Source organism: Salvelinus fontinalis, unplaced genomic scaffold (assembly GCF_029448725.1).
Source record: "Salvelinus fontinalis isolate EN_2023a unplaced genomic scaffold, ASM2944872v1 scaffold_0015, whole genome shotgun sequence".
NCBI classification, from domain to species: domain Eukaryota; kingdom Metazoa; phylum Chordata; class Actinopteri; order Salmoniformes; family Salmonidae; genus Salvelinus; species Salvelinus fontinalis.
The window spans coordinates 51,166-68,395 of record NW_026600224.1 but is presented as its reverse complement, the minus strand read 5'-3'; the positions used below and the strand labels follow the sequence as shown (position 1 = coordinate 68,395).

Genomic DNA, 17,230 nt, shown 5'->3' with positions numbered 1-17,230 from the left:
TGACAGCTAGTAGGGTGACTAGGGAACAGTAGTGTCTGACAGCTAGTAGGGTGACTAGGGAACGGTAGTGTCTGACAGCTAGTAGGGTGACAGCTAGTAGGGTGACTAGGGAACAGTAGTGTCTGACGGCTGGTAGGGTGACTAGGGAACAGTAGTTTCTGACAGCTAGTAGGGTGACTAGGGAACAGTAGTTTCTGACAGCTAGTAGGGTGACTAGGGAACAGTAGTGTCTGACAGCTAGTAGGGTGACTAGGGAACGGTAGTGTCTGACAGCTAGTAGGGTGACTAGGGAACAGTAGTTTCTGACAGCTAGTAGGGTGACTAGGGAACAGTAGTGTCTGACAGCTAGTAGGGTGACAGCTAGTAGGGTGACAGCTGGTAGGGTGACAGCTAGTAGGGTGACAGCTAGTAGGGTGACAGCTAGTAGGGTGACTAGGGAACTGTACCTACTGATTGGTGATTGTAAAACTGTAAAATAGTATATATTTAAAGAGATGTCCCAACAGCTGAATAATGTTTTTACTTTTTACCTTTATTTAACTAGGCAAGTCAGTTTTAAGAACAAATTCTTATTTACAATGACGGCCTACTGGGGAACAGTGGGTTAACTGCCTTGTTCAGGGGGCAGAATGACAGGTTTATTTCTACCTTGTCAGCTCGGGGATTCGATCTAGCAACCTTTCGGTTATTAGTCCAACATTTTAACCACTAGTCTACCTACCGCCCCAGGTAGCCTAATGACATGATAAACCACTAGATTACCTGCCGCCTCTACACTCTAACCACTAGACTACCTGCCACCTCTACACTCTAACCACTAGATTACCTGCCGCCTCTACACTCTAACCACTAGATTACCTGCCACCTCTACACTCTAACCACTAGATTACCTGCCACCTCTACACTCTAACCACTAGGCTACCTGCCGCCTCTACACTCTAACCACTAGGCTACCTGCCACCTCTACACTCTAACCACTAGTCTACCTGCCACCTCTACACTCTAACCACTAGACTACCTGCTTCCTCTACACTCTAACCACTAGTCTACCTGCCACCTCTACACTCTAACCACTAGGCTACCTGCCACCTCTACACTCTAACCACTAGTCTACCTGCCACCTCTACACTCTAACCACTAGACTACCTACCACCTCTACACTCTAACCACTAGGCTACCAGCCACCTCTACACTCTAACCACTAGACTACCTGCCACCTCTACACTCTAACCACTAGACTACCTGCCACCTCTACACTCTAACCACTAGTCTACCTGCCACCTCTACACTCTAACCACTAGTCTACCTGCCACCTCTACACTCTAACCACTAGTCTACCTGCCACCTCTACACTCTAACCACTAGTCTACCTGCCACCTCTACACTCTAACCACTAGTCTACCTGCCGCCCCTACACTCTAACCACTAGTCTACCTGCCACCTCTACACTCTAACCACTAGTCTACCTGCCGCCCCTACACTCTAACCACTAGTCTACCTGCTGCCCCAGGTAGCCTAATGACATGATAAAGCAGCAGCATTTCTCACAACAATTTGACTTCCAAGACCAGGCTAGTGTAGGGCTCACCTAGATAGGAGTCCACAATCGCCCAGGGCCCGGTTTCCCGACAGTGATGGATCTTCCTCTTCCTGTTGTTTTAACGATGCATCTTCGCTACAACGGCCAGAAAGATGTAACGTGAAACACCTGGCAGAGAGAACACTGCTCTCAGATCAGCTTTCTCCATTCAAATCTGACCTGAACATCAGAATTATTATCACAATACTGACCACGGATCAGCTCCTAGAGAGATATTACCACCGGCGGCTGCAGATACTGAGGCGGCTGATTCTAATGTTTACTCAATAAAAGTCACAGATTTGGCAGATCATTGAGCACTTTAGGCTACACGTCATAAAATATACTGAGACATTACAGACAGTAGCTACAAGTAGTAAAATAGAACTCGATTAATCATGAAATGTATTTGAATATAATTGAAATAAGCCTTTTTTTTAATATTTTACGCATATTTTTATACGTCGCTTTGTTTGTATCAATTGCAAAGACATTGGCAACTTTTGTATTTGTAGTCGACTTTGTTCTGAAGTCACCGGCGGTCACAGAGAGACGGATAAACCATGTGATTCTATGTTTAGCCGAGATCTTCTGTGTATAAAGTGACGAGGGAGGGCAACAGAAAGAAGCATCGAGTGACGCACATAGCTACGAGTGGTCTGAGGCAGGCCGTTTTGACTACGATGGATTTGGGAAACAGCTCAGAGATTTAACGATGTTCCTACGAAGGTTCTAACGACGAACAGAGCCTTAAAGATGCTTTAACCGGGACTAAAAGAAGCCTTAAAGATGCTTTAACCGGGACTAAAAAAAGCCTTAAAGATGCTTTAACCGGGACTAAAAGAAGCCTTAAAGATGCTTTAACCGGGACTAAAAGAAGCCTTAAAGATGCTTTAACCGGGACTAAAAGAAGCCTTAAAGATGCTTTAACCGGGACTAAAAGAAGCCTTAAAGATGCTTTAACCGGGACTAAAAGAAGCCTTAAAGATGCTTTAACCGGGACTAAAAGAAGACATTGAGGGTCTAACAAACTCTTTTCTTGGCATTATCATCATCATCATCATCATCATCATCATTAGTACATGATATCTTATTTCCCTCCCCAGTGTCTCCAGGAGCCGTTTGTACGTTCCCTGTCCTCCTATAAGCTCCACCGTACAGCCAGTCCGTTTGACCGGCGGGTCACCTGTCTGGAGTGGCACCCCTCACACCCCACCACGCTGGCGGTCGGCTCCAAGGGAGGAGACGTGGTCCTCTGGGACTACAGCGTGCTCAACAAGACCAGCTTCATACAAGGGGTGAGAATGCCTGATACACATCTGGAAAGACAGGTTCCATCGTTACAACCAGCGACGCCATTGGCCGATGGGTTACTAATGAGTGCATGCTTATTCGTTTTCTCGTTTGACTGTTGTGTACCTAGATGTTCAGGATGATACACAAATAATACAATAGTTTAAATCTGTTTATATCAGAACACCGTAATCAATAGTTTAAATCGGAACACTGTAATCAATAGTTTAAATCTGTTTATATCAGAACACTGTGATCAATAGTTTAAATCTGTTTATATCAGAACACTGTAATCAATAGTTTAAATCGGAACACTGTAATCAATAGTTTAAATCTGTTTATATCAGAACACTGTGATCAATAGTTTAAATCGGAACACTGTAATCAATAGTTTAAATCTGTTTAAACCGTACAACTGTAATCAATAGTTTAAATCGGAACACCGTAATCAATAGTTTAAATCGGAACACTGTAATCAATAGTTTAAATCTGTTTAAACCGTACAACTGCAATCAATAGTTTAAATCGGAACACCGTAATCAATAGTTTAAATCGGAACACCGTAATCAATAGTTTAAATCGGTCTGTGTTACTGTTTAGGAACACCGTAATCGATCATATTTTCAATAACATTTGACTTTGAAATCCCTTTTAACATCAACCGTCCCCACACAGTATTGATAGTATGCTTAACATACGACACATACCGATAGTAATAAGTCTCCGTATCCGATAGGATCGGGTCTACGTATCCGATAGGATCGGGTCTACGTATCCGATAGGATCGGGTCTACGTATCCGATAGGATCGGGTCTACGTATCCCATCTACGTATCAGATAGGATCGGGTCTCCGTATCGGGTCTACGTATCCGATAGGATCGGGTCTACGTATCGGGTCTACGTATCGGGTCTACGTATCCCGTCTACGTATCGGGTCTACGTATCCCGTCTACGTATCGGGTCTACGTATCCCGTCTACGTATCGGGTCTACGTATCCGATAGGATCGGGTCTACGTATCGGGTCTACGTATCCGATAGGATCGGGTCTACGTATCGGGTCTACGTATCCGATAGGATCGGGTCTACGTATCGGGTCTACGTATCGGGTCTACGTATCCCGTCTACGTATCCCGTCTACGTATCGGGTCTACGTATCGGGTCTACGTATCCCGTCTACGTATCGGGTCTACGTATCCTATCTACGTATCGGGTCTACGTATCGGGTCTACTTATCCGATAGTATCGGGCTACGTTGTATGAGTCCCAAATGGCACCCCATTTCTCATTTAGTGCACTGCTTTCGTCCGGGGCTCTGTCGTCCGGGGCTCTGTCGTCCGGGGCTCTGTCGACCGGGGCTCTGTCGTCCGGGGCTCTGTCGTCCGGGGCTCTGGTCTAAAGTAGGGCACTAAATAGGGATTCGGATGTGATTTGGGACCAGTCTCTCCTCCTGTGTGTTTTACGCAGGTTGGTCCTGGAGGCTCTATTACAGCTCTGAAGTTTAACCCGTACAACCCCACTCAGCTGTTCACCTCATCTGTCAGGGGAACCACCTCGCTGCAAGATTTCAATGGGACCACTCTCCGCGTGTTTACCAACACAGAGACATGGGAGTAAGAGACGGGACGTGTCCCAAACAGCACTCTAGTTAGTTAGTGCCCTACTTTAGACTCTTATTCCCTTTTTAGTGCCCTACTTTAGACTCTTATTCCCTTTTTAGTGCCCTACTTTAGACTCTTATTCCCTTTTTAGTGCCCTACTTTAGACCCTTATTCCCTTTTTAGTGCCCTACTTTAGACCCTTATTCCCTTTTTAGTGCCCTACTTTAGACTCTTATTCCCTATTTAGTGCTCTACTTTAGACCCTTATTCCCTATTTAGTGCACTGCTTTTGACCAGGGCCCTATTCCCTATATAGTGCCCTACTTTTGACCAGGGCCCTATTCCCTATTTAGTGCACTGCTTTTGACCAGGACCCATAAGGTAAAAAGTCGAGCTGGGGGAATACTAGTATTGCAATATTCTTTTCCATGTCAGAAATGAAACCAGGAAGCAGACCAAACTCTTTGGTCCTTTAATTATCCACTTAGTGTTTGTTTCCATCAACAGGGCTGTTTCCCTAAAGATGTTATAACCTCTTAGTGCTGTTTCCCTAAAGACGTTATAACCTCTTAGTGTTTGTTTCCATCAACAGAGCTGTTTTCATAAAGATGTTATAACCTCTTAGTGCTGTTTCCAACAACAGGGCTGTTTTCATAAAGATGTTATAACCTCTTAGTGTTTGTTTCCAACAACAGGGCTGTTTTCATAAAGATGTTATAACCTCTTAGTAACAGGGCTGTTTTCATAAAGATGTTATAACCTCTTAGTGTTGTTTCCAACAACAGGGCTGTTTTCATAAAGATGTTATAACCTCTTAGTGTTTGTTTCCAACAACAGGGCTGTTTTCATAAAGATGTTATAACCTCTTAGTAACAGGGCTGTTTTCATAAAGATGTTATAACCTCTTAGTGTTGTTTTCATAAAGATGTTATAACCTCTTAGTGTTTGTTTCCAACAACAGGGCTGTTTTCATAAAGATGTTATAACCTCTTAGTAACAGGGCTGTTTTCATAAAGATGTTATAACCTCTTAGTGTTGTTTCCATAGAGATGTTATAACCTCTTAGTGTTGTTTCATAAAGACGTTATAACCTCTTAGTGTTGTTTCCAACAACAGGGCTGTTTCCCTAAAGATGTTATAACCTCTTAGTGTTGTTTCTCTAAAGATGTTATAACCTCTTAGTGTTGTTTCCAACAACAGTGCTGTTTCCCTAAAGATGTTATAACCTCTTAGTGTTGTTTCCAACAACAGGGCTGTTTCCCTAAAGATGTTATAACCTCTTAGTGCTGTTTCCAACAACAGGGCTGTTTTCATAAAGATGTTATAACCTCTTAGTGTTTGTTTCCAACAACAGGGCTGTTTTCATAAAGATGTTATAACCTCTTAGTAACAGGGCTGTTTTCATAAAGATGTTATAACCTCTTAGTGTTGTTTCCAACAACAGGGCTGTTTTCATAAAGATGTTATAACCTCTTAGTGTTTGTTTCCAACAACAGGGCTGTTTTCATAAAGATGTTATAACCTCTTAGTAACAGGGCTGTTTTCATAAAGATGTTATAACCTCTTAGTGTTGTTTTCATAAAGATGTTATAACCTCTTAGTGTTTGTTTCCAACAACAGGGCTGTTTTCATAAAGATGTTATAACCTCTTAGTAACAGGGCTGTTTTCATAAAGATGTTATAACCTCTTAGTGTTGTTTCCATAGAGATGTTATAACCTCTTAGTGTTGTTTCATAAAGACGTTATAACCTCTTAGTGTTGTTTCCAACAACAGGGCTGTTTCCATAGAGATGTTATAACCTCTTAGTGTTGTTTCTCTAAAGATGTTATAACCTCTTAGTGTTGTTTCCAACAACAGTGCTGTTTCCCTAAAGATGTTATAACCTCTTAGTGTTGTTTCCAACAACAGGGCTGTTTTCATAAAGATGTTATAACCTCTTAGTGTTGTTTCCAACAACAGGGCTGTTTCCCTAAAGATGTTATAACCTCTTAGTGCTGTTTCCCTAAAGACGTTATAACCTCTTAGTGTTTGTTTCCATCAACAGAGCTGTTTTCATAAAGATGTTATAACCTCTTAGTGCTGTTTCCAACAACAGGGCTGTTTCCCTAAAGACGTTATAACCTCTTAGTGTTGTTTCCAACAACAAGGCTGTTTTCATAAAGATGTTATAACCTCTTAGTAACAGGGCTGTTTTCATAAAGATGTTATAACCTCTTAATGTTTGTTTCCAACAACAGGGCTGTTTTCATAAAGATGTTATAACCTCTTAGTGTTGTTTCCAACAACAGGGCTGTTTTCATAAAGATGTTATAACCTCTTAGTAACAGGGCTGTTTTCATAAAGATGTTATAACCTCTTAGTGTTGTTTTCATAAAGATGTTATAACCTCTTAGTGTTTGTTTCCAACAACAGGGCTGTTTCCCTAAAGATGTTATAACCTCTTAGTGTTTGTTTCCAACAACAGGGCTGTTTCCCTAAAGATGTTATAACCTCTTAGTGTTGTTTCCAACAACAAGGCTGTTTTCATAAAGACGTTATAACCTCTTAGTAACAGGGCTGTTTTCATAAAGATGTTATAACCTCTTAATGTTTGTTTCCAACAACAGGGCTGTTTTCATAAAGATGTTATAACCTCTTAGTGTTGTTTCCCTAAAGATGTTATAACCGCTTAGTGTTGTTTTCTTAAAGACGTTATAACCTCTTAGTGTTGTTTCCCTAAAGATGTTATAACCTCTTAGTGTTGTTTCCTTTCTGGTCGAAAGTAGTGCACTATATAGGGCCCTGGTCTAAAGTAGAGTACTATATAGGGCTCTGGTCTAAAGTAGTGCACTATATAGGGAATAGGGCTCTGGTCTAAAGTAGTGCACTATATAGGGAATAGGGCTCTGGTCTATAGTAGTGCACTATATAGGGCCCTGGTCTAAAGTAGTGCAATATATAGGGCCCTGGTCTAAAGTAGTGCACTATATAGGGAATATGGTTCCATAGGGCTCTGGTCTAAAGTAGTGCACTATATAGGGAATAGGGTTCTATAGGGCTCTGGTCTAAAGTAGTGCACTATATAGGGCCCTGGTCTATAGTAGTGCACTATATAGGGAATAGGGTTCCATAGGGCTCTGGTCTAAAGTAGTGCACTATATAGGGAATAGGGTCCTGGTCTAAAGTAGTGCACTATATAGGGCTCTGGTCTAAAGTAGTGTACTATATAGGGCCCTGGTCTAAAGTAGTGCACTATATAGGGAATAGGGTCCTGGTCTAAAGTAGTGCACTATATAGGGCCCTGGTCTAAAGTAGTGTACTATATAGGGCCCTGGTCTAAAGTAGTGCACTATATAGGGCCCTGGTCTAAAGTAGTGTACTATATAGGGCCCTGGTCTAAAGTAGTGCACTATATAGGGCCCTGGTCTAAAGTAGTGCACTATATAGGGCCCTGGTCTAAAGTAGTGTACTATATAGGGCTCTGGTCTAAAGTAGGGCACTATATAGGGTTCCATTTGGGATGCAAGACAACGCCCTTTTTCTCAACACCTTATCAAGATAGAACTCTGCTTTCTGATTGGCCCGCATTTATCTGGACAGAACTGTCATTGGCCTAGTTTGGATTCCACACACCAACTGGAACAAAACTAACTGAGAAACAGGAAGGAACTACCGGAACCTGTCCAATAACAAACGCGTTCCGTTGTTTTTCCGTTGCCGTATTACCCAGCTGTTATTGTCCTGTGATCAGCCTAGTCATCAACATGTCTTTCCAACCGGTCACTGGGATTGGTCTGTTATTGTCCTGTGATCAGCCTCGTCATCAACATGTCTTTTCAACCGGTCACTGGGATTGGTCTGTTATTGTCCTGTGATCAGCCTCGTCATCAACATGTCTTTTCAACCGGTCACTGGGATTGGTCTGTTATTGTCCTGTGATCAGCCTAGTCATCAACATGTCTTTTCAACCGGTCACTGGGATTGGTCTGTTATTGTCCTGTGATCAGCCTCGTCATCAACATGTCTTTTCAACCGGTCACTGGGATTGGTCTGTTATTGTCCTGTGATCAGCCTAGTCATCAACATGTCTTTTCAACCGGTCACTGGGATTGATCTGTTATTGTCCTGTGATCAGCCTAGTCATCAACATGTCTTTTCAACCGGTCACTGGGATTGGTCTGTTATTGTCCTGTGATCAGCCTAGTCATCAACATGTCTTTTCAACCGGTCACTGGGATTGGTCTGTTATTGTCCTGTGATCAGCCTAGTCATCAACATGTCTTTTCAACCGGTCACTGGGATTGGTCTGTTATTGTCCTGTGATCAGCCTAGTCATCAACATGTCTTTTCAACCGGTCACTGGGATTGGTCTGTTTGTGTTCATAAATGCAGAAAGGAGCCGGGGATTTTATTGGCGGGATGACGTTTAGCCCGACGGACCCGTCCAAGGTCTACCTGGCGTCCGGCGACGGTACACTGACCGAGCAGAGCTTCCAGGGCGGTCAGGCAACGGTTCTGTCCAGAGTCCAGGACTGTGGACACGATCACCACAATGTCTGGTGAGGATGCAGGCCCTACTTAGGTAGCATCAGACATGGTGCCCTATTCCCTATTATAGTACACTACTTTAGACCAGAGCATATGGGGTGTAAAATACTGTAGGATTGCTGGTGTGTGATTGACTGTAAAAACCTTTAGGACATTCTCAGTAGAACCATTTCAGGTAATCAGATATATGATGGTTGATAAGAATAAACTATTTAAGAAATACATATCAGTTCCACGCCAATAAATATATAAAGGACAACTAGTAACTAAATAACGAAGGACTGTAGAAGGATCACGATAGTGGCTCACCAACTAGTAACTAAATAACGAAGGACTGTATAAGAAGGATCACGATAGTGGCTCACCAACTAGTAACTAAATAACGAAGGACTGTAGAAGGATCACGATAGTGGCTCACCAACTAGTAACTAAATAACGAAGGACTGTAGAAGGATCACGATAGTGGCTCACCAACTAGTAACTAAATAACGAAGGACTGTATAAGAAGGATCACGATAGTGACTCACCAACTAGTAACTAAATAACGAAGGACTGTAGAAGGATCACGATAGTGGCTCACCAACTAGTAACTAAATAACGAAGGACTGTATAAGAAGGATCACGATAGTGGCTCACCAACTAGTAACTAAATAACGAAGGACTGTAGAAGGATCACGATAGTGGCTCACCAACTAGGAACTAAATAACGAAGGACTGTAGAAGGATCACGATAGTGGCTCACCAACTAGTAACTAAATAACGAAGGACTGTATAAGAAGGATCACGATAGTGGCTCACCAACTAGTAACTAAATAACGAAGGACTGTAGAAGGATCACGATAGTGGCTCACCAACTAGTAACTAAATAACGAAGGACTGTAGAAGGATCACGATAGTGGCTCACCAACTAGTAACTAAATAACGAAGGACTGTAGAAGGATCACGATAGTGGCTCACCAACTAGTAACTAAATAACGAAGGACTGTATAAGAAGGATCATGATAGTGGCTCACCAACTAGTAACTAAATAACGAAGGACTGTAGAAGAAGGATCATGATAGTGGCTCACCAACTAGTAACTAAATAACGAAGGACTGTAGAAGAAGGATCACGATAGTGGCTCACCAACTAGTAACTAAATAACGAAGGACTGTAGAAGAAGGATCATGATAGTGGCTCACCAACTAGTAACTAAATAACGAAGGACTGTAGAAGAAGGGTCATGATAGTGGCTCACCAACTAGTAACTAAATAACGAAGGACTGTATAAGAAGGATCACGATAGTGGCTCACCAACTAGGAACTAAATAACGAAGGACTGTAGAAGGATCACGATAGTGGCTCACCAACTAGTAACTAAATAACGAAGGACTGTAGAAGAAGGATCACGATAGTGGCTCACCAACTAGTAACTAAATAACGAAGGACTGTAGAAGAAGGATCACGATAGTGGCTCACCAACTAGTAACTAAATAACGAAGGACTGTAGAAGAAGGATCATGATAGTGGCTCACCAACTAGTAACTAAATAACGAAGGACTGTAGAAGAAGGGTCATGATAGTGGCTCACCAACTAGTAACTAAATAACGAAGGACTGTATAAGAAGGATCACGATAGTGGCTCACCAACTAGGAACTAAATAACGAAGGACTGTAGAAGGATCACGATAGTGGCTCACCAACTAGTAACTAAATAACGAAGGACTGTAGAAGAAGGATCACGATAGTGGCTCACCAACTAGTAACTAAATAACGAAGGACTGTATAAGAAGGATCACGATAGTGGCTCACCAACTAGGAACTAAATAACGAAGGACTGTATAAGAAGGATCACGATAGTGGCTCACCAACTAGGAACTAAATAACGAAGGACTGTATAAGAAGGATCACGACAGTGGCTCACCAACTAGTAACTAAATAACGAAGGACTGTATAAGAAGGATCACGATAGTGGCTCACCAACTAGTAACTAAATAACGAAGGACTGTAGAAGGATCACGATAGTGGCTCACCAACTAGTAACTAAATAACGAAGGACTGTAGAAGAAGGATCATGATAGTGGCTCACCAACTAGTAACTAAATAACGAAGGACTGTATAAGAAGGATCACGATAGTGGCTCACCAACTAGTAACTAAATAACGAAGGACTGTAGAAGGATCACGATAGTGGCTCACCAACTAGTAACTAAATAACGAAGGACTGTAGAAGGATCACGATAGTGGCTCACCAACTAGTAACTAAATAACGAAGGACTGTAGAAGAAGGATCATGATAGTGGCTCACCAACTAGTAACTAAATAACAAAGGACTGTATAAGAAGGATCACGATAGTGGCTCACCAACTAGTAACTAAATAACGAAGGACTGTATAAGAAGGATCACGATAGTGGCTCACCAACTAGTAACTAAATAACGAAGGACTGTATAAGAAGGATCACGATAGTGGCTCACCAACTAGTAACTAAATAACGAAGGACTGTAGAAGGATCACGATAGTGGCTCACCAACTAGTAACTAAATAACGAAGGACTGTATAAGAAGGATCACGATAGTGGCTCACCAACTAGTAACTAAATAACGAAGGACTGTATAAGAAGGATCATGATAGTGGCTCACCAACTAGTAACTAAATAACGAAGGACTGTAGAAGGATCACGATAGTGGCTCACCAACTAGTAACTAAATAACGAAGGACTGTATAAGAAGGATCACGATAGTGGCTCACCAACTAGTAACTAAATAACGAAGGACTGTAGAAGAAGGATCATGATAGTGGCTCACCAACTAGTAACTAAATAACAAAGGACTGTATAAGAAGGATCACGATAGTGGCTCACCAACTAGTAACTAAATAACGAAGGACTGTAGAAGAAGGGTCATGATAGTGGCTCACCAACTAGTAACTAAATAACGAAGGACTGTATAAGAAGGATCACGATAGTGGCTCACCAACTAGTAACTAAATAACGAAGGACTGTATAAGAAGGATCACGATAGTGGCTCACCAACTAGGCGGTAGCGGTCGAACACACGGTAAACCATTTCAGGTAATCAGATACCCCCCCCCCCCCCCCCCCCCGATGCTCGTTTCAAAGTAACTTTTACCAACATGATCAATGACGTCTGAAGATTCGTTTTATCACGTGGTTTTTCAAATCGTGTGTTGCGACTTCCCCCTGATTTCGCTCTGGGTTCCGTTTTCTTTCATCGATTCCAAATTGATGAATATTATGGAGGGGGGGGGGGGGTAAAAATACGTCAAAATGAACACGCTCCTTTTCATTTGCTTGACCAGCAGATGTCACTAATGTACATTGTGTTTAAAAGCTCAGAGTAATGAACTGTTTTTTTCAACACCATTTGGTAAAGGCCCCCTTAAAGCTTCAGAAAGCCTCGGTTTTCCCATCACTACTATAAACTACACAACAAAACACTTCTCCAAACACTCAGTTCATTCGATATCCACCTTGATTAGACCCAGGTGAGCCTACTTATGGTGTGTGGCGGTGGGGGGGCGGGGGCGGGGGGGGAAGTAGTCCTTCCCTTCAGGAAACAGGAAGTGGTGGTGTCGGGTGATAGGTGGAGAGTCATGAAGTGGGTTGGGGGATGTTCTACATGGGTCTATGGTCAAAAGTAATGTTCTATATAGGGGATAGTATGGCATTTGGGATGCAGGCTTAGCACCAGACAAATGTCAACTTATGTAAAGGAAAAATAACACAACTAGTGCACTTAGTAGTGTCTGTCTGATGATAAAGGAGACGCAGGCTGCTCTTTCACATTCTGGTGATTCAAAAGTTGAGTGTCGGCTGAATTTATTGATGAGGATTATCACGGTATACTGCATTTTACATTTTATTAATAATGTGTGATACACTTGATATTAGTTGAAATTATATCGAGATTACATCTCTGTTCCAGTCTGTGGTACTGCTGTGTAGATGTGTCAGTCTCTCTCTGTTCCAGTCTGTGGTACTGCTGTGTCAGTCTCTCTCTCTGTTCAAGTCTGTGGTACTGCTGTGTAGATGTGTCAGTCTCTCTCTGTTCCAGTCTGTGGTACTGCTGTGTCAGTCTCTCTCTCTCTTCCAGTCTGTGGTACTGCTGTGTCAGTCTCTCTCTCTGTTCCAGTCTGTGGTACTGCTGTGTAGATGTGTCAGTCTCTCTCTCTGTTCCAGTCTGTGGTACTGCTGTGTCAGTCTCTCTCTCTGTTCCAGTCTGTGGTACTGCTGTGTCAGTCTCTCTCTCTGTTCCAGTCTGTGGTACTGCTGTGTCAGTCTCTCTCTCTGTTCCAGTCTGTGGTACTGCTGTGTCAGTCTCTCTCTCTGTTCCAGTCTGTGGTACTGCTGTGTAGATGTGTCAGTATCTCTCTCTGTTCCAGTCTGTGGTACTGATGTGTCAGTCTCTCTCTCTGTTCCAGTCTGTGGTACTGCTGTGTCAGTCTCTCTCTCTGTTCCAGTCTGTGGTACTGCTGTGTCAGTCTCTCTCTCTGTTCCAGTCTGTGGTACTGCTGTGTCAGTCTCTCTCTCTGTTCCAGTCTGTGGTACTGCTGTGTCAGTCTCTCTCTCTCTCTGTTCCAGTCTGTGGTACTGCTGTGTAGATGTGTCAGTCTCTCTCTCTCTCTGTTCCAGTCTGTGGTACTGCTGTGTAGATGTGTCAGTCTCTCTCTCTGTTCCAGTCTGTGGTACTGCTGTGTAGATGTGTCAGTCTCTCTCTCTCTGTTCCAGTCTGTGGTACTGCTGTGTAGATGTGTCAGTCTCTCTCTCTCTGTTCCAGTCTGTGGTACTGCTGTGTAGATGTGTCAGTCTCTCTCTCTGTTCCAGTCTGTGGTACTGCTGTGTCAGTCTCTCTCTCTCTGTTCCAGTCTGTGGTACTGCTGTGTAGATGTGTCAGTCTCTCTCTCTCTCTGTTCCAGTCTGTGGTACTGCTGTGTAGATGTGTCGTTGAGCAGACAGATGCTGGTGACAGGAGACAACATAGGACGAGTCTTATTGCTGGGCATGGATGGACACCAGGTACAGTGCTATATATTTATACTGTAGTTTACACTATAGCTACAGTACTGTATAGTATATTTATACTGTAGTCTACACTAAAGCTACAGTACTGTATAGTATATTTATACTGTAGTCTACACTATAGCTACAGTACTGTATAGTATATTTATACTGTAGTCTACACTATAGCTACAGTACTGTATAGTATATTTATACTGTAGTCTACACTATATCTACAGTACTGTATAGTATATTTATACTGTAGTCTACACTATAGCTACAGTACTGTATATGTATACTGTAGTCTACACTATAGCTACAGTACTGTATATTTATACTGTAGTCTACACTATAGCTACAGTACTGTATAGTATATTTATACTGTAGTCTACACTATAGCTACAGTACTGTATAGTATATTTATACTGTAGTCTACACTATAGCTACAGTACTGTATAGTGTATTTATACTGTAGTCTACACTATAGCTACAGTACTGTATAGTATATCTATACTGTAGTCTACACTATAGCTACAGTACTGTATAGTATATTTATACTGTAGTCTACACTATAGCTACAGTACTGTATAGTTTATTTATACTGTAGTCTACACTATAGCTACAGTACGGTATAGTATATTTATACTGTACTATAGCTACAGTACGGTATAGTATATTTATACTGTAGTAGTTTACACTATAGCTACAGTACTGTAGAATGTATTTATACTGTAGTCTACACTAGCTACTGTACTGTGTATTTATACTGTACTATAGCTACAGTAATGAATGGGCCAGAGGGAGTTAACATGTAATGTACTCCTTCAGTAGTTAGTTAACATGTACAATTTGAAATGTTCTATATTTTGTTGTGTTTTCATGTTCTGAGTATAAGACAATTCTATTGATACTCTGCCCTTTTAAAAATGCATGACTGCATTAGACACCGTTTGGACACTTCCAATGATCTCATTTCATTTACTGACGTTGTTCTGTAAGATGCTGTTAAACCATCTGCACCCTCCTCCTCTTCCTCTTCCTCACAGGTCTTCAACGAGAAATTGCACAAGGCTAAAGTGACCCATGCTGAATTCAACCCCCGCTGCGATTGGTTAATGGCGACAGCGTCCGTTGACCACACGGTGAAGCTATGGGACCTGAGGAACATCAAAGACAAGAACAGTTACCTCCACGAGATGATTCATGACAAAGCTGTTAACTCGGGTACTATATGAAAAGCGCTACGGTAACTCTCTCCTATCCTACATTCAGGAGTGTTTACCTCTCTGACCACTGTGTCGTAGAGTTAGGTAACTCTCTCCTATCCTACATTCAGGAGTGTTCTCCTCTCTGACCACTGTGTCGTAGAGTTAGGTAACTCTCTCCTATCCTACATTCAGGAGTGTTTTCCTCTTGACCACTGTGTCGTAGAGTTAGGTAACTCTCTCCTATTCTACATTCAGGAGTGTTTTCCTCTCTGACCACTGTGTCGTAGAGTTAGGTAACTCTCTCCTATCCTACATTCAGGAGTGTTTACCTCTCTGACCACTGTGTCGTAGAGTTAGGTAACTCTCTCCTATCCTACATTCAGGAGTGTTTTCCTCTTGACCACTGTGTCGTAGAGTTAGGTAACTCTCTCCTATCCTACGTTCAGGAGTGTTTTCCTCTTGACCACTGTGTCGTAGAGTTAGGTAACTCTCTCCTATCCTACATTCAGGAGTGTTTTCCTCTCTGACCACTGTGTCGTAGAGTTAGGTAACTCTCTCCTATCCTACGTTCAGGAGTGTTTTCCTCTCTGACCACTGTGTCGTAGAGTTAGGTAACTCTCTCCTATCCTACATTCAGGAGTGTTCTCCTTTCTGACCACTGTGTCGTAGAGTTAGGTAACTCTCCTATCCTACGTTCAGGAGTGTTTACCTCTTGTCCACTGTGTCGTAGAGTTAGGTAACTCTCTCCTATCCTACATTCAGGAGTGTTCTCCTCTCTGACCACTGTGTCGTAGAGTTAGGTAACTCTCTCCTATCCTACATTCAGGAGTGGTTTCCTCTTGTCCACTGTGTCGTAGAGTTAGGTAACTCTCTCCTATCCTACGTTCAGGAGTGTTTTCCTCTCTGACCACTGTGTCGTAGAGTTAGGTAACTCTCTCCTATCCTACATTCAGGAGTGTTCTCCTCTCTGACCACTGTGTCGTAGAGTTAGGTAACTCTCTCCTATCCTACATTCAGGAGTGTTTACCTCTTGACCACTGTGTCGTAGAGTTAGGTAACTCTCTCCTATCCTACATTCAGGAGTGTTTACCTCTTGACCACTGTGTCGTAGAGTTAGGTAACTCTCTCCTATCCTACATTCAGGAGTGTTTACCTCTCTGACCACTGTGTCGTAGAGTTAGGTAACTCTCTCCTATCCTACATTCAGGAGTGTTCTCCTCTTGACCACTGTGTCGTAGAGTTAGGTAACTCTCTCCTATCCTACGTTCAGGAGTGTTCTCCTCTCTGACCACTGTGTCGTAGAGTTAGGTAACTCTCTCCTATCCTACATTCAGGAGTGTTCTCCTCTTGACCACTGTGTCGTAGAGTTAGGTAACTCTCTCCTATCCTATATTCAGGAGTGTTCTCCTCTCTGACCACTGTGTCGTAGAGTTAGGTAACTCTCTCCTATCCTACGTTCAGGAGTGTTCTCCTCTTGACCACTGTGTCGTAGAGTTAGGTAACTCTCTCCTATCCTACATTCAGGAGTGTTTACCTCTTGACCACTGTGTCGTAGAGTTAGGTAACTCTCTCCTATCCTACATTCAGGAGTGTTCTCCTCTTGACCACTGTGTCGTAGAGTTAGGTAACTCTCTCCTATCCTACATTCAGGAGTGTTTTCCTCTTGACCACTGTGTCGTAGAGTTAGGTAACTCTCTCCTATCCTACGTTCAGGAGTGTTCTCCTCTCTGACCGCTGTGTCGTAGAGTTAGGTAACTCTCTCCTATCCTACATTCAGGAGTGTTTACCTCTTGACCACTGTGTCGTAGAGTTAGGTAACTCTCTCCTATCCTACATTCAGGAGTGTTCTCCTCTTGACCACTGTGTCGTAGAGTTAGGTAACTCTCTCCTATCCTACATTCAGGAGTGTTTTCCTCTTGACCACTGTGTCGTAGAGTTAGGTAACTCTCTCCTATCCTACGTTCAGGAGTGGTTTCCTCTTGACCACTGTGTTGTAGAGTTAGGTAACTCTCTCCTATCCTACG

The 17,230-nt window shown here is 42.6% G+C and overlaps 1 protein-coding gene across 4 annotated transcripts in view; it reads left to right on the top strand.

Annotated features, from left to right (window-relative positions):
- Nucleotides 1-17,230, top strand: part of ddb2 (damage-specific DNA binding protein 2) — a 56,243-nt gene that overhangs the window by 5,987 nt on the left and 33,026 nt on the right. For 3 of the 4 annotated variants that reach the window (XM_055910510.1, XM_055910513.1, XM_055910514.1), the window contains 4 exons: nt 2,686-2,877; nt 8,846-9,012; nt 13,917-14,016; nt 15,045-15,222. In XM_055910510.1, coding sequence (XP_055766485.1) covers nt 2,686-2,877; nt 8,846-9,012; nt 13,917-14,016; nt 15,045-15,222 — 637 coding nt within the window. Of the gene's footprint in view, nt 1-2,685; nt 2,878-4,338; nt 4,485-8,845; nt 9,013-13,916; nt 14,017-15,044; nt 15,223-17,230 lie in introns of all 4 variants that reach the window. The other variant, XM_055910512.1, reaches the window with a different exon arrangement.